The following is a 24866-nucleotide window of genomic DNA, read 5'->3' on the forward strand; positions in this document are numbered from 1 at the left end:
TACTTAACTCTGTGATCTGCCTGTATTGCTCGCAAAACAAATCTTTTCACTGTGCCTCGGTACACATGACAATAAATTCAATTCAATTCTAATGTCAAGAAACCAGTACAACAAAACTAAATGAATTGGACTCCATAGTCTAGCCTCTTGCTATCTCTGTAACCTCATGTCTAACAATTTCTGTGGCACATAAATGCCAATATAGTCAGGTTGAATGGCCTATTGGTGTTCTGTAAAATCATGACAATAATCCTGTAGAGTCATAGAGATATACAACTGGAAACAGGCCCTCCAGTCCAACTCATTCATGCTGACCAGATATCTTAACTTAGTCTAGTCCCGTTTACCAGCGCTTGGCTCATGTCCCTCCAAACCCATCCAGGTGCCTTTTAACTGTTGTAATTGTACCAGCCTCCACCACTTCTTCACACACCACCCTCTGAGTGAAAAAGATGCCTCTTAGGTACCTTTTAAATCTTTCCCCGCTCACCCTAAACCTATGCCCTCTAGTTCTGGACTCCCCCACCCCAGGGAAAATACCTTGTCTATTTACCATATCCATGCCTCCCATGATTTTATAAACCTATCTAAGGTTACCCTTCAGCCTCTGATGTTCCAGGGAATACAGCCTGTTCAGCCTGTCCCTGTAGCTCAAATTCTGCAACCCTGACAACATCCTTGTAAATCTTTTCTGAACCTTTTCAACTTTCACAACATCTTTCCGATAGGCAGGAGACCAGAATTGCACACAATATTCCAAAAGTGGCCAAACCAATGTTTTGTACAGCTGCAACATGACCTCCAACTCCTCGATGCTCTGTCCAATAAAGGAAAGCATATCAAGCACCTTCTTCACTATCCTATCTACCTGCAACTCTACTTTCAAGGAACTATGAACCTGCACTCCAAGGTCTCTGTTCAGCAACACTCCCCAGGAACTTACCATTAATGTATAAGTCCTGCCCTAATTTGCCTTTCCAAAATGTAGCAACTCACATTTATCTAAATTAAACTCCATCTGCCACTCCTCAGCCCATTGGCCCATCTGATCAAGATCCCATTGTACTCTGAGGTAACCTTCTTCGCTGCGCACTACACCTCCAATTCTGGTGTCATCTGCAAACTACTATCTATACCTCCTATGTTCATATCCAAATCATTTATATAAGTGACGAAAAGCAGTGAACCCAGCATTGATATTTGGGGCAGTTCTGCATTGCTTTAGTATTGGCTTATTGCTCACTTCATGCTTACTTAGCCATGATATTAGCAGCCATGTTTTCAACTTGCAGTTCTAAGGTCTGGGAATTTACTCCTTAAACTCCTCGGCCCATTCCTGTTTTGTATTTAAAACATTCTTTGAATGCTATTTGTTTAATCAGGTTTTTTGATCACTCATCCTCATAAAGTATATATTTCTTTGCCTCAGTATCATATTTTGTCTAATTACGCCCCTGTGAGATAGCTTACATCATCAATATTATAAAATGGCCATATAAATTTAGGTAGCTCCTGTGTAATGTTGTTATGAACAGATATTGCATTGTTCAAAGGAAATACATTCACAGCAGTGGTCTCTAATATTTCCTAATGATAGATAAAGTAAAAACCATGAAGTGAAATAGACCTGAAGGTGGAGGTGCCATTGTTGGACTGGGATGAACAAAGTTGAGTGTGTGGTGCTAGAAAAGCACAGCAGATCAGGCAGCATCCGAGAAGCAGAAGAATTGACTTGTTTTGGCATAAGCCCTTCATCAGGAATGAGGCTTGTAGGCCAAGGGGGCTGAAAGATAAATGGTGGGGGGGGGGGGCGCGGTGGTAGCTGAGAATGCGATAGGTAGATGAAGGTGGGGCAAAGTCAGAAATCACATGACACCAGGTTATAGTCCAGTCAGGTGACAAAGAAGCAGCACTCTGAAAGATTGTGATTTCAAATAAGCCTGTTGGACTATAACCTGGTGTCATGTGACTTCTGACAAGGTCTATATGAGATGAGCACTAACACACAGTAGTGCTCACATATCCTCTACTCAACCATTACCATCAAAGGATCAATGGTGGCTTAAAGAAGAGTGCAGAAGGGTGTTAGAGCAGCACCAAGCATACTAAAAATGAATCTACAAAACAGAGCTATTTGTGCCAAGCAGCATAAACAGCAAGTGTTAGAACTAATTGATCCTACAACCATTGGATTATATCTAGGTTTTACAGTCCTGCCACACACAGTCGTGAATGGCGGTGGACAATTAAACAACTCACTGGAGGAAGATGCTCCACAAATATCCCCATCCTCAATAATGAGAGCACCCAGCACAATGGGGCAAAAGGTAGGGCTGAAGCATTTGCAACAATCTTAAGCCAGAAATGCCAAATAAATAATCCATCTCAGCCTCCTCTAGTGGTCCTAGCATCACAGATGCCAGTCTTCAGGCAATTTGATGATGTCAAGGAATAGTTGGAGGTACTGAATACTGCAAAGGCTACAGACTCTGGCAACATTCCAACAATAGTACTGATGATTTATATCCAGAACTTACCACTCCCCTAGCCAAGCTGTTCCGGTGCAGTTATCATACTGGTATCTACCTGATAATGTGGAAAATTGTCCAGGTATGATCTATAAACAAAACGCAGGACAAATCCAACCCAGCCAATTACCACCCCAACAGTCTACTCTCGATCATCATTAAAGTGATGGAAGGTGTCATCAACAGCACCTGCTCAGCCATAACCTGCTCAGTGATGCCCAGTTTGGGTTCTGCCAGGGCCACTCAGCTCCTGACCTTATTACAGCCTTGGTTCAAACATAGACAAAAATGCTGAATTCCAGAGATGAGGTGAGAGTGCATTCAAAGATCTTTGGCATCAAGGAGCCCTAGCAAAACTGGAATCAATAGGCATCAAGGAGCAAACTCTCCACTGGTTAATCATACCTAGCACATAGGCAGATGATTGTAATTGGTGGAGGTCAGTCTTCTCAGCTCCAGGAGATCTCTGTAGGAGTTCCTCAGGATAGTGTCCCAGGCTCAACCATCTTCAGCTCTCTCTCCATCAAAAGGTCAAGAGTGGTTATGTTCACCAATGATTGCACAATATTCAACACCAATCACAATTCCTCAGACACTGAAGCAGTCCATTTTAAACACAGCAAGACCTGAATAATGGGCTGAAGAGTGGCAAATAACATTCATGTCACACAAATACCAGGTAATGACCATTTCCAATAAGAGATAATCTACCCTCAACCTTTGGATATTCAATGGCATTATCATAACTGAATCTCCCACTATCAACAACCCGTGGGGTATCAATGACCAGAAACTCAGTTGATTCATTACATAAACACAGTGGTTACAAGAATAGGTCAGAGGCGAGGAATAATGCAGCAAGTGACTCACCTCCTGACTCCCCAAAACGAATCCACAGAACAAACTTGAGGAGTTTACTGGAAAAATCACCATTTGCCTGGATAAATGTAGCTCCACAACACTCAAGAAGTTTGGCTCCAACAAAGACATAACAACCTGCTTGATTGGCACCACATTAACAAAACTTCATGTCCTCCACCACTAACACGCAATAGTAACAGTAGACATATACCATCATCAGGATGCATTGCAGAATTTCAAGTTAGATTGCCCCTTCCAAACCCATGACCATTATCATCGAGAAGGACAAAGTCAGCAGATACATGGGAACACCCCCAATTGTAAAGTTTCCTCCATCCTGATATAGAAATATGTCACTGTTCTTTCAATGTTGCTGGGTCAAAATTCTGGAATTCCCTCTAATTGTATTCTGGGTCAAACCTATAGCATGTGGACTACAGCAGTTCAAGAAGGCAGCTCACCACCATTTCTCAAGGACACCTAGGGACAGGCAATTGGCAGCAATGCCCACATCCCATAAGTGGATAAAAAATATCCTGTGTTAAAAAAAATGTTTTCCCAGAACCAATCACGACAGTAGAATGGCAGAAACAGCATGCCAGGCTGTCTTGTATTGACCTTGATGTTCTTGCAACCAGAACTGTAAGTACTACCTGTCACTTGTAAATGACATTGAGGAATTAACATGGGGGCCTTGGTATCCTAGCACACTCTTCATCTTCCAGCTAGTCTCTCCACCAGTCTCACCTTGTGAAAGATAGGTTAGCAATAATAATCATCATCAAGGCTTCCAAAGCTTTGTTGTATCTCAGAAGCCTTGCTTTCTTTGATCATGACTTTGACTGTCAAGCAATGTTTTTATCTTTTTCACTTCTAATGTGAATTTTTGTTTCAATGACTTCTTTGATGTTCTACTGCATGAGAGAAAAAGATGAACCGTGTATGATCTCAGAAACTTCAGTGACATCATAAGTCTCCAGTGAAGTCAGCAACAATGGATTACTTAGCAACATTATTTTGGTAATGTGCATCACCAAGGAGACCAGACGAGATGAAAGACTAAGGAAAATGTTGTCATGCTACTGACAGGAAATGAAAGCCTCACTGGAGAGAAATAGAGAGAAAGAGAACTTTTACCACATGGTAATTTTTCTATGTTACTGAATTTTTCATTAACTCGCAAGAGCGTTGAACATGAGTTTTCCAGCCCCCTTAATGGGCACCAAACAGGACTAATTAAAATGAAATACAAGTCATAACAGTGACAGACATCTTACTGACTAAACAATGGACAGGTATGACAATTATCTACATAAGTGTAAACAATGGACTGAGTATGATGGTATATCTGCAATTGCCAGTAGTGATCAATCTCTTAACCAATGAATCAGAGTAAAGGTCTGCACTACTGTTACACCTGATTGGTGAGAGATGCTTTTTGAACTGCGTGAACAAGGATTGACCTTGAATGAGTGGTGCAGATTGGTATATTCCAAGGTCCTTCCATGCTGAGGGACATACTAAAGATTGAGTCACCTGCTGCCAAGGCACAGTGGGGACAGATCACTGCCTGAGGTCTTTCTGCTGAAGTTAAGTGGGGGGGGGGGGGGGTCTGGGAAGTTATTGGACCCTCCCAGTACCTCAAATATATATAAATATAACCTTACACAAGTAAGAGATGCTTTGCTTTGTTTACTGGATACAGTACAACTCCAATGTTTGTTTTGTTTTCTTCAAATGCTATTGTACAGAACCAAACTGCTTTAATAACTATGTCTGTGTATGTTTTTGAATAAAGTATACTTTTGTATTTTAAAAAAACTGATGATGAATGGCGGTGGACGATTAAGCAGCTAATTAGAGATGTCTCCATGAGCAACCCTGTCCTCAATGTGACGGGGCCCTAAACAATTGCAAAAGACAGGGCTGAAGAACTCAAGTCATCTTCAACCTGAAATGTTGAGTGAATTATCAAGCTTAGTCTCCTCCAGAGATCTCAGCATCACTGATGCGAGTCCTCACTCAAATGGATTCACTCTGGGTGCTAAGGATTTGTGCTCCAGAATTAGTTGTGTCTGGAGACAAGCTGTTCCAGTACAGTTTGCAATGCTAACATCTGCCTGACATTGTGGAAAATAATCTAGGCATATTCTACAAAAAGTATTAACACATCGGTTTACCCTCAGTCATCATCAAAGTGATACCATGGTCATTGACAGTGCTGACAAGCATCACTCCCTCAAGAAGAACAAGCAAAACTGATTTCAATGGAAAACAATGGGCGGGACATCTGTCTACAGATTGGAGTCAAACCTACCAAAAAGGAAGATGGTTGTAATTGTTGGAGGCAATTTCTCAACCCAAAACATTGCTACAAAATTTCTACATCAGAATTCGAGGTCCAACTAAGTGGCAAGTAATATTCATGCTGCACAAATACCAGGTAACATGGCTTTCCAATAAGAACAAGTCTAAGTGCCTCCTCTTGACATTTCACAGAACTACCATTGCTCAAGCCTCCACCATCAATGTCACCTTGAATAGAAATTTAAATGGGTCAGGCATTTAAATATGCAACTAAAAGACCAGTTCAGAGGCTGAGAATTCTGTGGTGAGGAACTCACTATCTGGTGCCCTAAAGCTTTTCAATCACTGACAAAGTGTAGATCAGGAGTGTCTACTTTGCCGGACAAGTCCAACTCCAGTGATCCTCAAGAAGCTTGATATCATCTGGGAAAAATAACCCGCTTAAATGGCACCCATTCACAACCTTAAGCATTCACTTTGATCAGTGATGCAAAACAGCAGTAAAGTTACATCTTTAAAATGTAGCACAGGGACTCACCAAGTCTTTTTCTGCAGCAAATCACCAGGACATCTTCAACAATTACTCCAAAATCTTCAACCTTTCTTACTTAGAAGAACAAGGACAACAGGCACATGAGAATCCTGATTTGCAAATACATCAGTGTTCCTTCATCATTAGTGCTCATGAAGCTCCCTCCTGAATAGTGCTCTCAGTATATGTTGCTGAACAAAGAGATGTTGGAGTGCAGGTTCATAGCTCCTTGAAAGTAGAGTGGCAGGTGGATAGGATCATGAAGAAGGCTTTGCTTTCCTTTAGGTATGCTTTCTTTTATTGGTCAGAATATTGAATACAGATGTTGGGAGGTCATGTTGTGGCTGTACAGAACATTGGTTAGGCCACTCTTCCTGATGAATTTCCTGTTCCTTGGATGCTGCCTGACCTGCTGTGCTTTAACCAGCAACACATTTTCCACTCTTGGAATATGGCATGTAATTCTGGTCTCCTTCCTATTGGAGAGATGTTGTGAAACTTGGAAGGGTTCAGAAAAGATTTACAAGGATATTGTCAGGGTTGGAGGAATTGAGCTATAGGGAGAAGTTGAATAGGCTAGGGCTGTTTTCCCTGGAGCGTCAGAGGCTGAGGGGAGAGGTTATAGAGGTTTACAAAATCATGAGGGGCATGGATAGGATAAATAAACAAAGTCTCTTCCCCGAGGTAAGGGAGTTTAGGACCAGAGGGCATAGGTTTAGGTGAGAGGGGAAAGATATATAAGAGACCCTAGGAGCAAATTTTTCAAGCAGAGGGTGGTACGTGTATGGAATGAGCTGCCAGAGGATGTGGTGGAGACTGGTACAATTGCAACATTTAAGAGGCATTTGGATGGGTATATGAATAGGAAGGGTTTGGAGGGATATGGGCCAGAACTAGATGGGGTTGGGTTATCTGGTCGGTGTGGACAAGTTGGACCGAAGGTTCTTTTTCAGTGTTGTACATTTAGAGTCATAGAGATGTACAGCATGGAAATAGACCAGACATCCCAACCCAATGTAGTCCCATCTGCCAGCACCCGGCCCATATCCCTCCAAACCCTTCCCTATATCTATGTGACATGGACTACAACATTTGAAGACGACAGCTCACCACCATCTTCTCATACACAATTAGGGATTGACAATAAATTCTGTTCTCGCCAGCAAAACCAACATACAAAGTTTAATTTTAAAAGTTCACTGGTATAAACAATAAAACAGCACCTAATGTTTTATTTTTAAGGTTGTTGCCTGGTTTCTTTTCTGGGACAGCTTATTGGTCAGTACCTTCTATTTGAATAGCCTCACATTCTGCCAGCCCTTGAGCTGACAGGATGGTTATGATATAATGATGACAGGAACAGACATTGGGAGGTTTGAACTATTAGATGAAAAGAGCAGACACAGCAGGTAAGGCAATATAAATCAAACTTTTTAATTTTACTTTTAAATTTTAATGCAGAAATACATAGACCTTGGATTGTAAATATAAAAAGCATTGGAATGTGTATCAAGGATGTTGAAATGTATGTAAAAAATATGCAGAATCCATGGCTTTATAGAGGCTTACAATACAAAAGCACGGGAGTTCTTCTTAACCTTTATAAGCCAATGGTTCGACACTAAATAGAATATTGTGGCCAGTTCTGTGCACCACACTTTAGGATGGATATCATCTGGGAAAAGCAACTCGCTTGAATGGCACCTACCCACAACCTTCCAGAGGCTGCAGAGGACTTCAGTTACATGGAAATACTGGGGAAACTGTAGTTATTCTCCTTACAATAAAGAAGATTGAAGGAAGATTGCTAGATTCAAATCACAAAGTGTTTTCATAAAGTTAATAAGGAGAAACTAATTCCCCAAAGCAGAAAGGTCAGTAATCACAGGACAAGGATTTCAGCCAGAAGTGTTATGATCAAGAATAAGCTGCCTGAACATAATAATGTTAAAAATCACACAACAGTAGGTTATAGTCCAACAGGTTTATTTGGAAGCACTAGCTTTCAAGCCGCTCCTCTTCCTGTTGAGGAAGAGGACTATAAACTGGTGTTGTGTGATTTAACATTTAATAACCCCAGTCCAACGCAGGTACCTCCAAATCATTCATCATAAAGGTGAATTGGACAGATCTTGAAAGAGAAAACATGATCAATTTATGGGGATTCATTTTTAGCTCTTTCTAAGAAAAATCACAGGCTTAGGAGGCATAATGGCCCTCTTCTTGGCTGTATCTTTTATGATTCTATAAAATTTGTCAAAGCTAGGAGATTCATTAGGAAAATGCAGGTAAACATATTAGATTCATCATGAGAGTGATTTGCAATTACTCAGAAATGATGGAAATTATAATTGTTATTTGTAAAATGTCATTTGTGGTATTTAGAAAAACATTTATTTGGAGAATTTATTGGGAACAAAAGGAGCAATGTATTTGTTCTTGTTAGAATTCCTTGCATAGCTTTACACCTTATCTAAGGGAAATCCACTTGCAATAATTGCATCACTTTTTCTAAGATACTTGATCTAAATAGTAAAATAGCTTAACTGCTTAACATAGTTCAAAATTAGCGAGTTTTGAGAAAATTTGTAGATCAGGTTGAGGTTCTTTTTCTCAGGGGGTGGTAAATGGTAGAACAGGAAATGGCATCACCATAGGAAATGACCACCACCGGAAATGGCATCACCAACCCAAGGAAACCCAAACATATAAATAGAAAGCAGGAAACATCAGCAGTGCTTCATCTGGACGCCCACTGAAGATGTTTTCTAGTATGGTGACAAAACGTCTGAAAATGAACTTTCCAGCTCAGCGAGCAAACCTACATCCATGGTACATGATTACTCCAGCAATGTGGGCTCAGTTTACAATTCTTCTGTGTAGACACCTTGCCTGATTCATGCTGGATATTAACTGTGCCACCCTTCAATCTATGATATTAGATGTCTTTTTTATTCGAGAAAGAGATGCTTACAGTCTCTTTCAGTGCTTACAGTGGACAATGACTAATTATTACCTATGTAAACTAATATTTCATTCAGCCCTAATACTTTGGCTCTAATGTAACTCAGTAAATTACAGCTCAAAAATAAGATAAAATTGTCACATTTCAAATATTCATCCATGATGTGTTGGATAACCTTGTAAAAACAAAAGTGCTGGTATGGTTGTAAGAGAGTTTGGCATTCAATTTCTCAAACAATATGTTAGTTAACAGATATGTCTGGAGATCAGTGCTTTTTGTTCAGCATGTTTAGTCATGGACAAGTACATCTTTGTACTGGGCCTCATGTTCTTATTATGGTACCATTCACGGAGGAATTCTGAAGTTCTTACTTAGCTAGCCAGATAAATGCAGTAATAGCAGTGCAGTGGCTGTCGGCTCCTCAACTCCTCACCATAGTCTACAATATTCAAGTTAGGAGTTTAAGTATTCATCAATTGTATGATGGGTGTCATCAAATCCTTTTGTCTTGTATTCATCAGAACTGAAATGCATGAAAAACTTCAGAAAGAAAACAACTATTTATACAGCATGATAAGAGCGTGCTGATTAATTGGACTATGGTTGACATAGAAGTGTTAACTGTTTTAGGCAACTGATTAAAATCAAGCCAGGCAGGTTTGATTGGTGAAGACATTACCAAGAGATTCCAGCAGAATTGGTTGTCTACTACCTCATTTTTTTCACTGAAAACATGCATTCCATAGAAGCATTCTTTTCATTTGTAAAGATCAAGGCATTGTGTATCAACAAATGTCATTTCTACTATACAAAAATGAACAACACTATGAGTTCAACTGATAATCTTCAGCTGGTTTCTAGTGTTCCTATTGCATTTCAATCAATCAACACCCTTTTCTCATGCTGAACAAATCATTGCTTCCTTTCTAAAATTGTTATTTTCAAGTGTTTCAGTCTTGATGAGTGCAAGACAAAAAAGCCTCAACTGTATGTATCTTTTTAGCAAAGTTTAGGTATATGCATTCACACTGGAATTGTCTAGTGATGTATCTGTGGAGTGTGATTGATTGGGAGATATAATCTCAATAAAGTCTTGAGCATGGCGGCACGGTGGCACAGTGGTTAGCACTACTGCCTCACAGTGTCTGAGATTGGGTTCAATTCCCGACTCAGGTGAATGACTGTGTGGAGTTTGCACATTCTCCCCATGTCTGCGTGGGTTTCCTCCAGGTGCTCCGGTTTCCTCCCACAGTCCAAAGATGTGCAGGTCAGGTGAATTGGCCATGCTAAATTGCCCGTAGTGTTAGGTAAGGGGTAAATGTAGGGGTACGGGTGGGTTGCGCTTCGGTGGGTCGGTGTGGACTTGTTGGGCCGAAGGGCCTGTTTCCACACTGTAAGTAATCTAATCTAATCATGCAAGATGTGTTATATGATCCCTCAGTACAGATGTAACACATGAGCACACATGAATCAAGTTTCAGAGAATGCTCATGGCTTTGAAATGCTTGGTGCAATGGACAATGCACTCAAAATTGGGGGGGCCTGGAAATTTTCCTGCTTATAAACAGGGAGGTGCAAAGCACTCTTAGTATTGGCCGTCAGTCTTATTTCATAAGAGATGGCTTGGCAGAACAGCCAGGTAGCAAAGAGGAAGCTTAGATCAGGGCATTGCTGCAACACAGCAGCCTTCACATGAAGCTTGGATGTGAGGAAACTTGAAAGAGTGCAAGGATTATTAGTCAGAGTTCGGTAAGGGGACGGGATGTTCGGTCAGTGGGAATAGCATCTATCATTCTCGGGATGGCAGCCTATATTCTTTAAATTTGAAAATGCGTTGCTGGTTAAAGCACAGCAGGTCAGGCAGCATCCAAGGAATAGGAAATTCGACGTTTCGGGCATAAGCCCTTCATCAGGAATGAGGAGAGGGTGGCAGGCAGGTTAAGATAAAAGGTAGGGAGGAAGGACTTGGGGGAGGGGCGATGGAGATGTGATAGGTGGAAGGAGGTCAAGGTGAGGGTGATAGGCCGGAGTGGGGTGGGGGCGGAGAGGTTAGGAAGAAGATTGCAGGTTAGGAGGGCGGTGCTGAGTTGAGGGAACCGACTGAGACAAGGTGGGGGGAGGGGAAATGAGGAAACTGGAGAAATCCGAGTTCATCCCTTGTGGTTGGAGGGTTCCCAGGCGGAAGATGAGGCGTTCTTCCTCCAACCGTCGTGTTGTTATGTTTTGCCGGTGGAGGAGTCCAAGGACCTGCATGTCCTCGGTGGAGTGGGAGGGAGAGTTAAAGTGTTGAGCCACGGGGTGGTTGGGTTGGTTGGTCCGGGTGTCCCAGAGGTGTTCTCTGAAGCGTTCCGTAAGTAAGCGGCCCGTCTCCCCAATGTAGAGGAGGCCACATCGGGTGCAGCGGATGCAATAGATGATGTGTGTGGAGGTACAGGTGAACTTGTGGCGGATATGGAAGGATCCCTTGGGGTCTTGGAGGGATGTGAGGGAGGAGGTGTGGGCGCAAGTTTTACATTTCCTGCGGTTGCAGCGGACGGTGCCGGGAGTGGAGGTTGGGTTGGTGGGGGGTGTGGACCTGACGAGGGAGTCATGAAGGGAGTGGTCTTTGCGGAACGCTGATAGGGGAGGGGAGGGAAATATATCCCTGGTGGTGGGGTCCGTTTGGAGGTGGCGGAAATGACGGCGGATGATACGCTGTATACGGAGGTTGGTGGGGTGGTAGGTGAGAACCAGTGGGGTTCTGTCTTGGTGGCGGTTGGAGGGGCGGGGCTCAAGGGCGGAGGAGCGGGAAGTGGAGGAGATGCAATGGAGGGCATCGTCGACCACATTTGGGGGGAATCTGCGGTCCTTGAAGAAGGAGGCCATCTGGGCTGTGCGGTGTTGGAACTGGTCCTCCTGGGAGCAGATGCGGCGGAGACGAAGGAATTGGGAATATGGGATGGAGTTTTTACAGGGGGCAGGGTGGGAGGAGGTGTAGTCCAGATAGCTGTGGGAGTCAGTCGGTTTATAGTAGATGTCTGTGTTGAGTCGGTCGCCTGAGATAGAAATGGAAAGGTCTAGGAAGGGGAGGGAGGAGTCTGAGACAGTCCAGGTAAATTTGAGGTCGGGATGGAAGGTGTTAGTAAAGTTGATGAACTGTTCAACCTCCTCGTGGGAGCACGAGGCAGCGCCGATACAGTCATCGATGTAGCGGAGGAAAAGGTGGGGGGTGGTGCCAGTGTAGTTGCGGAAGATGGACTGTTCCACATATCCTACGAAGAGACAGGCATAGCTGGGGCCCATGCGGGTGCCCATGGCAACTCCTTTAGTTTGGAGGAAGTGGGAGGATTGAAAAGAGAAGTTATTCAGGGTGAGGACCAGTTCAGTCAGTCGAAGGAGGGTGTCAGTGGAAGGGTACTGGTTGGTGCGGCGGGAAATGAAGAAGCGGAGGGCTTTGAGTCCTTCGTGATGGGGGATGGAGGTGTACAGGGACTGGATGTCCATCGTGAAAATAAGGCGTTGGGGACCGGGGAAGCGAAAATCCTGGAGGAGGTGGAGGGCGTGGGTGGTGTCCCGAACGTAGGTGGGGAGTTCTTGGACTAAAGGGGACAGAACTGTGTCAAGGTATGCGGAGATGATTTCGGTGGGGCAGGAGCAGGCTGAGACAATGGGTCGGCCGGGGCATTAAGGTTTGTGGATTTTGGGCAGGAGGTAGAAATGGGCGGTGCGGGGTTGTGGGACTATGAGGTTGGAGGCGGTGGATGGGAGATCCCCTGAGGTGATGAGGTTATGGATGGTCTGGGAGATGATGGTTTGGTGGTGGGAGGTGGGGTCGTGGTCGAGGGGGTGATAAGAGGAGGTGTCCGCGAGTTGGCGTTTGGCCTCAGCGGTATAAAGGTCGGTGCGCCAAACTACTACCGCGCCTCCCTTGTCTGCTGGTTTGATGGTGAGGTTGGGATTGGAGCGGAGGGAGTGGAGGGCTGCACGTTCTGAGGGTGAGAGGTTGGAGTGGGTAAGAGGGGTGGACAGGTTGAGTCGGTTAATGTTGCGGCGGCAGTTGGCTATAAATAGATCGAGGGCAGGTAAGAGGTCAGCACGGGGTGTCCAGGTGGATGGGGTGCGTTGGAGGCGGGAGAAGGGGTCGTCAGAGGGTGGGCGGGAGTCTTGGTTATGAAAGTAGGCGCGGAGGCGAAGGCGGCGGAAGAATTGTTCAATATCTCGGCGCGTGTTGAACTCATTGATCCGAGGGCGTAGGGGAATGAAGGTGAGGCCTCTGCCGAGGACTGATCTTTCATCCTCAGAGAGGGGGAGGTCTGGAGGGATGGTGTGGCTGGGAGCTAGGACCTGGTGTGGGACTTGAGCTGGGAGTGGGGGCGGGATTAGGGGCGGGGACAGAGATCGATGTAGGGGCGGAGTTAGACGTGGTGACGCTACTCTGTGTGGGGGCGTGGTCAAGCATGGGGGCGGGGTCATGCGTCGTGACGGAAATAAGCGTGGGGGCGGGGTTATGCGTGGTGGCGAAAGTCGGCGTGGTGGCGGGGTTATGCGTGGTGACGAAGGTTTGCGTGAGGGCGGGGTATTCTTTAAATATATAGCTGCAAAGAGCTTGCCCTTACTTATTGGTTCATATTCAAGAAAATGCTGAGACCTTCTTTATTTTTCTTATCTTTGATTGAGGAACTGTAAGCTGAAGTTATGAATTGAACCTTAACAGCTGCTTGATTTTTGAAAAAAAAAGAAAGAACAAACCATTTTTTAATATGAGAACTGACTTGGAAAGATAATTGCTGTTTCATTATTGTTCTAAGAACACTGCAGATGTTTTACCACCCAGGTGTGTTATGGTAAAGGACTTGCAGCATTAATCAGTCAAGGGGAGGCCACTGAGAATGTCGAGACTGAATTGTTTTTGACTGGGTCTTTTGGGCAGAAGCTATTGAACTAGGAAACTGTGTTTGGATTTTACTGTGTCTCTAGTTTTGTATTCAGTTAAAGAATGTTCTGAGAAAATAATCCCAGTTTATAAGAAATAAGTGAATATTCCTTAGCGCCTTTTGGAAGCTGTTCGCACTTATTGATGACATCAGAATTCAAGCAAGATACATTATATTATAGGCACATGTGACTGTATCATTCAAGGATCCATTAAAACCAGGTACTTATCATTGAAACAGTTATTGAACTGGTGAATTGCAACTCTTTTATTTTCTTTTTAGTTTAAACTTAGACTGTGTCTGTCTGTGCATGTGAATTGGGTTACAAACAATAAAGCTTAAGTTTAACTCATTGATTACATTACATTTTGTTTAGCTTTGGTATGCTAAAGTTAAGGTATTAGCAATAAATTCTTAGTTTCTGCTTAATTTATAACCTTGATATCTGATTGTTATTTTCTTAAAGACTTCTTAGGGACAAATGGGCAATTTTGAGGGTCACTGACTTTTCATTTCACTATGGTGCAATTCCAGTGATTGTGAGACTTGTTTAGTTTGGCTTGCTTCCTTGTGTCATAACATAAGTAAATATACAAAACATAACCTAAGATTATGCAGACAGTCTGAAATACTTGTTTGACTGAGTACAAACTGTCCTGACAAGCTGCCTTCGGAAAACCATTCTTGAAATGTAAGCCAGCGAACAGGCCATAAGCCCTTAATTTGTTTTATGAACGCACTGTAGACATCTGATTTTATCCTGAACCAATATGGAGAATGATGCACCTATAGCAGAAATGCTTGCATACTTCCAGTCTGCCATATTTGACTTTAAAATGCCATTGACTACTTGCTGAAGTATAATTTCATGAACCTTCTGGTACCTTTCCCAAGCGGCTATTCTTCATCTGTGAATGTTATTCAACCATTCATTGTAACCACCACTGATCCTGCTCATTAGATGTTTGCATTTGCATACTTCCCAACAGAAGAACTGAACCACTATCAAGAGTGAGACCACAAACTCAGGGGCATTGACGTCCAACTGTAATACATTTACTGCCATCTTCAAGTAAGTAGTGAAGTATGTGCATGAAGTTTGATGTTGAAACATTAATTGACACAGAACTTTTTCCAATGATTACAGATCCAACCATCATTGGAGAGGCCTGAAAGGCACCCTGCACCAGCTTCAAAATCACTTCCAGGTGGAAGTGGAGAATTTCTGTTAGAAGATAAACATGTAAGATTTACCGGATTTCAACCCAATGTACAGCAAAGAATTATGCTTCAACCACCCCCACACAAAGACGTGATTGGAGAGTTCTTTCACAGAATGCATAATTCTCTGCAGAACCACTGCCCCTCTTTAAAACACCATGAATGGCTGAATGTTGGAAAGTTTTCACCTATCTTCTCTAACAGGCCAGACAGAGAGATTGACAGTAACGTCTGGAGATGTTATGTTTCCCAAGGTTCGAAACATCCTTCTAGCACAGGCCAAGCACGTGTTTCCAAATTGATAGCTTCGCTATATCCAATCAGCATTCCACCGCCTTCAAAAATGGGGGAAAATACCTGGCTGCATTTTGTGTCGCATGGAAATCTGTACCTTGATTTACAGGGCAAGAAGAAAGCAATTGCATTATTGGAAAAAGAGCAGGAACACAACAGGAAGTTAAAGATCAAGAGTGAAAGCAGAATGCCTCCAATTGACAGCCATGGCAACATCCTCCCTCCAGGACATTCCAAAGGGTAATGATTGTTAAATCTTTCTTGTCAATGCTTTCAAGAACAATTTTCTTTGTTGTAAATTCTACTGAACTCTATTTCTTTCTGATATTAATAATTTTTTAGGCTATAGAATCAGGGAATTGCTTTTTCAAAGGGGTCCAGTTAATTAACCATGAGTAGCTGTTAGTTAATTACTCTGTTAAGTATTTATCTATTTCTCTTTTGAAGACAACTATTAAATGATATTTGGTATCCTATCAGACAATGCATTCCAAATCCTACCCATGTATTGCATTAAGAAGTTTTTCTTTTCTTAAGCAATTGGAAACATTCGCTCTTAAATTACTCTGTCTAAATTGTTCGTGATTTTAAACATCTTTGTAAAAATCTCCTCATAAACTTCTCTATTTCAAAAGATACTAACTGCAACATCTCAAGTCTACCCCTGTAAACGTAATCTTTTATTTCAGAACCTTTTAAATAAAACTTGACCTAACCAACACGTATTTGCCTCCTTAAAGTGTAGTATCTAGAATAAGACACAATTTGGGGCCAGACATGTGCCTTTCTAGGTCTACCACAATGTTCTGGTTTCTGCACTTTATCTTTCTAGGTTAGGATCTCCCATGCTGGATTAAATGCTTTGTCAACTTGCCTTGCCACCTTCAAACATTTTTGCACAAATACTCTAGATTTTAATGTTTATGCTCCACCTTTAAAATGATGTAATACTCACAAAATTATATCTCCATTTTTCTGACTAAAACATATGACATCTCATTTTTTTACGTTAAATTCCATTTGCCATTTTGCTATCTGTTCCACCAGTCTACTAATATCCCCTTGATGTCTATCACTAACTTGCTCATTGTTTACTACACTTCAAAGTTTTGAGATTGAAATTTGAAAATGTTGACTTTGTGCCCAATTGGTCCAAATCTTAGGCATTCATGTATATTAAACATAGCCGTGATCCTGGTATTAAACATTGGGGAAAACCTCCACTGTATGCCAACTGTCTAGTTTCAAAAATAGCCATTCATCATAACTTTCTGCTTTCTATCTACTATGTTCATGCTGCTATTGACTTTTTTAATCCCATGGGCTTACATTTTGTGAAGAAAGATAAATTGTGACACTTTTTTGACACCTGTAGGAAGTCAATGCACCCTTACCCTCATCAATCCTCTCAAATCAAAATACTTCATGCAATTTCTCCATTATTAGTCTATATGTATTTAATAGCTGTTAGTTTTCTCCTGGTGTATTTTTTTCTAAACGCATCACCACCTGTAGTTTATCCTTAACAGATTATTGAATAAGGAAGACACATTTTCAATCTTTCAATCCTTTGCAAAACCCACTGTAAGAGAAGGATGGGAAAAAAGCTCCTTTGCTTCTTTATAACTTCTCCTCTTTGTTCCCTCAGGAATATAAGCTGCACCTTTCTGATATCAAATTTATCAACTATTGGTATTATCACATACTTTACATTATTTTATCTAGTTTTAGTCTTTGCTTGGAGACAGGAGTACAGTTGAGGTCACAAGAAGGTTTTTGCCAGTTAGGTAGAAGCAGGCAGGTTTAGATGCAAGGATGAGGGTTGTTCTCAATGGACACCCATTTCTGATAGCAGGAACCTTAACTGAGCACTGTACCTTTAAAAGAGGAAATCCCACACTGAAAATCAAGATGGCAATGGCAAACTGAGTGCATGGTTAAGGGATGTGTTGCTGGGTTACGTTCAGAATTGGTTGGAAACCTAACTGAATTTGAGAAGATCCCTGAGCCACCACTAAATCCCAATGGACTCAGGAATAATGGAAATCTTGGTGGCTAGATGACAAACCTAATTCACTAATGGGCAAGTTTTCCATATTGGCGCATTTCCACCACTGAGTTAATGAACGATCATGTTTCTCAACAATGAGAATAGGATGCACCACCTCTCCTATAATCAAACATGCACATTTGCCCCCTAGTTTGCTCTGTAGTAGCAAATGATGAGGGGGAGGCACAGCTGTGATTCCATTAAATCCAAGTTAACACCTTCTCTGATAAGCCTTTTACTGTTAATTTTCCTGTCAAACAACTTGAAATTCCAGTTTATATGAGCTGTAAATCTATTCTCATATTGGCCTCAATGTCTTTCTTTTCACACTTTTTATGTTTACCCTGATTCTTTCTCACTAGCAAGCTGATAACTGTCACAAGCCCTACTTTACTGTCTCACTCCTCTCGAAGTCCTCTATCATCTAGCAAGCTCTGCCTTGGTTGCCTTTACTTTTCCATTGGATAGTATGTTTAGGTTGTACCAAGAAGTCATGAGGCCTACTAGAAATGACGGAAGCATATGAATTTAAGGGTGAAGTGACAGTAAGGATATGAAATTGACTCAGCAACAAGGAACAGGAGGTGACGATGCATCAATGTTTATCAGACTGGGAGATGGTTTGCAGTGCTGTTTCCCGAAGATCTGTACTGGGTCCAGTATGCTTTTCAAATTTTATAAAGAGCTTAGACTCAACTTTATGCACGTTGAACTCCCTAAAAGTCAAAACCAGTGATGCTAGGTAGCCAGGTTTTACGATCCAAATGTTCACACCATTCTCCAAGTTGGCACTTAAGTGCTGCTGGCTTTTGAAGGAGATTTTAAATTGAGGATTGTTTGCCCTTTCAAATGCACTCAAAGTACTGTTACATTTGCTTGAAGCAGTCCAGGGGATTTCTGGTATTCTGGCCAATTTATATCACATACAACATCACCATGAGATATCTGGGACCTTTTCACTGGTATATTTTCCCAGCCCTACATAAATGACTATTCATCAAGTTAGGCAGCAGCTGTGGAGAGAAATAGAATGACCTGAAGCTTTAACTCTGATTCGCTCCACAAATACTGCCGAACCCACTGAGCTTGTTCACCCTTTTCTCTTGAGTATGTAACAACGTGCGCCATGAACTAGGAAGGCTTGAAGATGTGAAAGATGTTGTACTAATATAATTAATGTTAATTGCTGATAATTCTCCAGCCTGCAACTCAAAATAGTGAATATATACTTGTGATATTGCTACTTCTGGATGTAAGTACAGAAGAAAAAAGATACTTCTGATCATTGCTATGTTTGAATTTGAAAGGAAAAATATTTGAGTTTCACATCCTGTGGATGTGATTCCATCCTCAAACCACTCCCGCTTGAAGCATCTCATCTAAACAAGTTAATATTGGTAGATAATATTTTACGGATTTTCCCAGACCTCGAGGGATACTAAGAGATAATAATGCTGGAACAGGGTAAATGAGTCAGACATTCCATCATAGCACAACAGCATTAGGACAGAACTCTCCAAAAGTTGTGAAGAATCAATTAAGTTGTAATGACTTCTCCTAATATGTAGATATGTAAAGCTTCATTAAAGTTCAGAGTCCCCTTGACTTCCAGGAACCTCAAGAATTGTAATTCTAAATCATGCTGTGTTTACAGGTCAATCCTCAAGCATGTGAGGTTGAGATATGTTTGGAAAGTTTGTCTCTTGTGGATATCTGCTCATCCTATATCTGGAAAATCTATAATGCTGAAAGTGTACAGCTTGCTGGAATGGAAGCAGGTTAAGAAAATGCATTAACTTTCCAGCTCATAAGTTCTGATACAGTAGTGGTCTCCTTCCTTAAGGATGGATGTAAATGCATTGGAAGCAGCTCAAAGAAGGTTTACTAGACTAATATCTGGAATAGGTCGATTATCTTATGAGGAAAGGTTGAACAGGTTCGGCTTATATCCCCAGAATTTGGAAGAGTAAGAGGTAACTTAATTGAAACATGCAAGATACTCAGGGAGGGGGTGGGGTCTTGACAGGGTGGATATAAAAGGGATGTTTCCTTTCGTGGAAGAATCTGCAACAAGGGATCATTGTTTAAAAATAAAGACAAAGGCACTTCCACTCTTGATAAGTAAGAGGTGAAAGGTTCTTGAAGGTAGATGAGAATGTGGAGTTTAGGTTACAATTAGGTCAACCAAGATCTTATTGAATGGTGAAACAAGCTGAAGTGGCCTACTCCTGCCTTTAATTCATATTTTCAGATATAAATTCCAAACGAGGGTCCAAAGATGCTGTGATAGTGTCTCCACTTCTGAGCAAGGAAGTCAGGGGTCAAGTCCGACTTGCTATGCACGTGTTCTGTCATAGTATGGCTGAACTGCTGGATTACAAACAATTCATACATTCCTATGGTACTATTGCAGAAGAACTTACAGAACAACAATGTTGGACATTGATCGATGAATGGTTCGAAATCAATTATTTTGCAAAACTGGTATTAATATGTTATTATCTTTTACAGGCATCTTGTCAGCACTCCACAACTACTACCTTGCTGTATCATTCCTGATACAAAGGAATACAAGACAACCAGCTGCAACTTTAAGGACCAAAGAGCTTTTTTAGAGACAATTTCACTCTGCAGCTGCTCATGTGAAACCTGAATGCAAGAAAGCAGGGAAAATGAAATGGCTCCTTACTTACTAGGATAGCTAGTAACTAATCAAAACCTCTTCTGGGCTTTGTTAAAAGAAAGTGCAGGTAATGTTAAAGGAGTTGTTGATACTGGAACATTAATACAGCAGTGAACATAAGCTCAGTGTCTGTGATAAAGATATTTATATAATTTAGAACATGTTAATTTACTTTGAAACTTTTCACACTGAAATGTTCATTGCCTCTCTTGCTTGATATTGGTAGATAATTAATTCATTAATAAAATTAATTAATGACTCCAGAGTAAAAGCACCCTTAGAATGTACTGATCACTAAATGGTCGAACTTCACATCAAGTTTGAAAGGGAGAAAATTGTGTCTAAGGCTAATATTTGAAACATCAATAAGCATGATGATATGGAAATGAAAACTGAGCTATTAATGAACTGCCATACTAGGCTAGGGGATAAATCAATTGAGACATCATGGCAGCCATTTAAGGGGATATTTCAGAATAACTACATTACTGTTATGTCGAAAAAAATATGTAAATTGTAAATGGACCAGCTGTGTTTATCTGAAGAAGCTGGGAAAGCACCAAATCTAAAGTCAAAACATGTAACTTTGCAAAAATGCATGGCAAGCAGGATGATTGGTCAGAATATTAATAACTTCAGGGAATAACTAAAAGGTTAATCAAGAGGAATAAAAGCAAGGTTAGATCACGGAACTAGCCATTTGGATACATAGGTAGAAGACAGAGGGTGGTAGTGAAGAGTTGCCTAGACTACTGTGACCAGTGGGGTGTGACATGGATCAATGTGGGGTCCACTGCTTTTCATCGATTATATAAATGATTTGGATGTAAACATAAAAGGTATGGTTAGTAAGTTTGCAGACGACACCAAAATTGGAGGTGTACTGGACAGTGAAGAAGGTTACCTCAGATTACAATAGAATCATGATCAGATGAATCAATGGGTCGAGATGTTCAATTTAGATAATTGTGAGGTGCTGGGGAGTGTTACTGAACAAAAAGACCTTGGAGTGCAGGTTCATAGTTCCTTGAAAGTGGACATGCAGGTAGAAAGGATAGTGAAGAAGGAGTTTGATTGTCTTTATTGGTCAGTGCATTGAGTATAGGAATTGAGAGGTCATGTTGCGGCTGTAGTGGACATTGGTTAGGCCAGTTTTGGAATATGTGTGCAATTCTGGTCTCCCTGCTATATGAAGGATGATGTGAAACTTGAAAGGGTTCAAAAAAGATTTACAAGGGTGTTGCCAGGGTTGGAGGATTTGAGCTATAGGGAGAGACTGAATAGAGGGGGGCTGTTTTCCCTGGACGGTTGGAGCTGAGGGATGGCCATATAGGGGTTTATAAAATCATGAGGGGCATAGATAGGGTAAATAGACAAAGTCATTTCCCTAGGGTGAGGGAGTCCATAGCCAGAGGGCATAGATTTAGGGTAGAGTGGATAGATCTAAAAGGGACATAAGGGGCAACTTTTTCACACAGAGGATGGTGTATTTGGAATAAGCTGCCAAAGGGAGTGGTGGAGGCTGGCATAATTACAACATTGGGTAAAAATAATGACTGCAGATGCTGGAAATCAGATTCTAGATTAGAGTTGTGCTGAAAAGCACAGCAGTTCAGGCAGCATCCGAGGAGCAGGAATATCAACGTTTTGGGCAAAACTCCTTCATCAGGAATAGAGGCAGAGTGCCTGCAGGGTGGAGAGATAAATGAGAGAAGGGTGGGGGTGGGGAGAAAGTAGCATAGAGTACAATAGGTGCTTCAGGGCAGAGGAGATGACCTGGGAGTTGCAGTGGGAGAGGGATTCCCTGAGATTCTTGTAGAGAGAGGAGGAAAACTTCTTTAAGGCTCTTCGGATGCTGCCTGAACTGCTGTGCTTTTCCAGCACCACTCTAATTACACATTTAAAAGGCATCTGGATGGAAATATGGATCGGAAGGGCTTAGAGGGATATTGGCTAAATGCTGGCAAATGGGACTAGATTAATTTAGGATATCTGGTCAGCCTGGATGAGTTGGACTGAAAGGTCAGTTTCCACCCTGTACATCTCTATGACTCTATGATGACTCTAAGTAAAAACTGAAAGAAATGCAGATGCTGTAAATCAGAACCAACGACATAAATTGCTGGAAAAGCTCAGCAGATCTGGCAGCATCCATGGAGAGACATCAGAGTTAACATTCCGGGTCGAGTTCATTAACTCAGATTTGTCTCTGCACGTGCTGTCCGACACACCCAGCTTTTCCAGCAATTTCTTCTTTTGTTTGTGAATAAAAGTAAGTGTTGATTCTATCGAGTGTGAGCATGGCAAGTTAATAGTAGATCATCGGGAAGTGTCAAATTAAATTAATTAATATTTTGCTACTGTCTTCACTGTGAAGGATACAAAGAAATTCCACCAAGAGATGTAATTTCAGGAGTTGGAGGGAAGAGAGGAATTTGGTAAATTTACAATCACTCAGGGAGCAGCACTGGACAAGTTGATGAGGTGTGGACTGACAAGTTTCCAGGTCCAAATGAACTTTATCCTAGAGTCTTAAAAGAGCTGGCTAATGAGCTAGTAGTTGTGTTGGTATTAATTTTCCAAATCTTCTTAAATTCTGGAAGTATTCCATCAGGCCAGGAGATAGTAAATATAACCTCTCCATTGAGGGTGGGAAGGGAAACAGAAAACAGGAAACTATAGACCAGTTAGCTTGATGCTTGTTATTGGAATGTGTTAGAATTGATCATTAAAGAGACTAGCTGGATGCTTAGAAAGCTCAAGGTACTTGGGGAAGAGTAAGATTGGTTTTATTAATGGAAAATGTTTAAACAACTTATTGGAGTTTTTTGAAATTCTTTGTGCTATGAACGAAGAGGAGCCTGTAGACATACCATTCTTGGATTCCTAGAAGTCATTTGATAAGCCACATCAAATGTAATTGTGCAAAATAAATTTATTATGTTTGAAAAACATATTAGCATAGATAGACTAGCTCGCAGAAAACAAAGAATATGCGTTAATTGTCGGTTTGACAGGATTTGACAAGATAAGTCTGACAGAGATCTATGCTGGGGCCTAACTTTTCACAGTTTCCATCAATAACTTACATGAGAGAAGTGAAGGCATGTAGTGTATCTAAATTCACAAATCACACAATGATGAGTAAGAAAATATGTTGAGTGAGTGGTCAAAAATCTGGCAGATGTGGTATAATGTGGGCAAATATGAAGTTGCTTAATTTGGAGGGCACAATAAAAAGCGGAGTATTAATTAAATGGGGAATGACTGGAATTCTAGGGTGCAGAATAGGTGTTCCAGTACCTGAACAACAAATGGCTGTATGCAGGTACAGCACGTACATTTATTATGAGAGGAATTGAACAGAAAATTAAGGATTATGCTTCAATTATAAAGGGTGTTGATGATACTACATCTCAGATACACTGTGCAACTTTAATGGCCTTATTTAAGGAAAGATGTAAATGCAGAGGAAGTGGTTCAGAGGAGGGTCTAGTAAATCAAAACCTGGGCTGAGTGGATTGTCTTCTCAACAAAGACTGGGCTTGTTTCCACTGGAGTTTAGAAGAGTGAGTGTGGAGTTGATGTAAGTATACCAGATCCCTAAGGTAGACATGAGTCAGTCCAGATCATTTGGCACAGTTGAAAAATTAAGAGATACCCTTCAATAATGACACCAGTTTTCTCTCAGAGGATTGTGTGACTCTGGAACTCTCTGCCTCAGAAGGCAACAAAAGGACCGTGACTGAATATTTTTTAAGGCAGAGGTAGGTAGGCAAGGAAATCAAAGCTTATTGAATAGATGGGAATGTAGAATTCAAGCAGGTACATGTGCCATAATCTTATTGAATGACACAGCTGGCTCAAGGTACTGAATGGCCTATTTCTACTCCCATTTCATATGTTTATATTAGTTTACAGTGTGTTGACATGAACAAGTTTTGCCAGACCATAGGTTGGGACACCAAATGATAGCGAAACCAGCATCACTGGAACAGGGTATCTTGGGGCAGGTATTCTACCTTTATTTGTGCAGTTTCTGAAGTTCAAAATTGTGAGAAATCCCTCAAATAATTAAATATTCTAAAATCTCTTTGTGTAGCATTTACATGAGGTTCATTAAGGTCTCTTCATTTCCACAAACCCCATGGACAGTTACTCTGGATCAAGCAGTGTTTACTGTTCAGTGCTTTTTTATGTCAATAGGAGAGACTTAGCTCACCATCACTCAATTGGGAAATAAACTAGCATAGAAATTGGAAACCATTTCACATGTAATCAGGATCCAATTTTAGAAACACGAAGTCAAATTCAAGAGTGTGACTCTGCAGGAGCAGTGTACTAAAAACGTGGTGGAAGTAGGCATTGTACAGGATCTCTGCAGGCCTCCCTGCTGACCACCTGCAACAAGGGCAGACATTATTTGAATAGTACCATCAGGGCCCTGTCTCTGGGCACTTTACTGAAATTGGTCTCCATTTCATTCCTACCATGTTATGTCGTTAACCACCT

General features: G+C 41.5%; 1 protein-coding gene across 1 annotated transcript; it reads left to right on the plus strand.

Annotated features, from left to right (window-relative positions):
• Positions 1-15256: 15256 nt before the first annotated feature.
• On the plus strand, positions 15257-20509 carry LOC132824727 (testis-expressed protein 52-like). The gene is made up of 2 exons (XM_060839403.1): positions 15257-15861; positions 20183-20509. Exons 1-2 carry the CDS (start codon positions 15392-15394, stop codon positions 20322-20324), a joined length of 612 nt encoding a protein of 203 aa, XP_060695386.1. The 5' UTR covers positions 15257-15391; the 3' UTR covers positions 20325-20509.
• The last annotated feature ends 4357 nt before the right edge of the window (positions 20510-24866 follow it).

Source organism: Hemiscyllium ocellatum, chromosome 19 (assembly GCF_020745735.1).
Source record: "Hemiscyllium ocellatum isolate sHemOce1 chromosome 19, sHemOce1.pat.X.cur, whole genome shotgun sequence".
NCBI lineage: Eukaryota > Metazoa > Chordata > Chondrichthyes > Orectolobiformes > Hemiscylliidae > Hemiscyllium > Hemiscyllium ocellatum.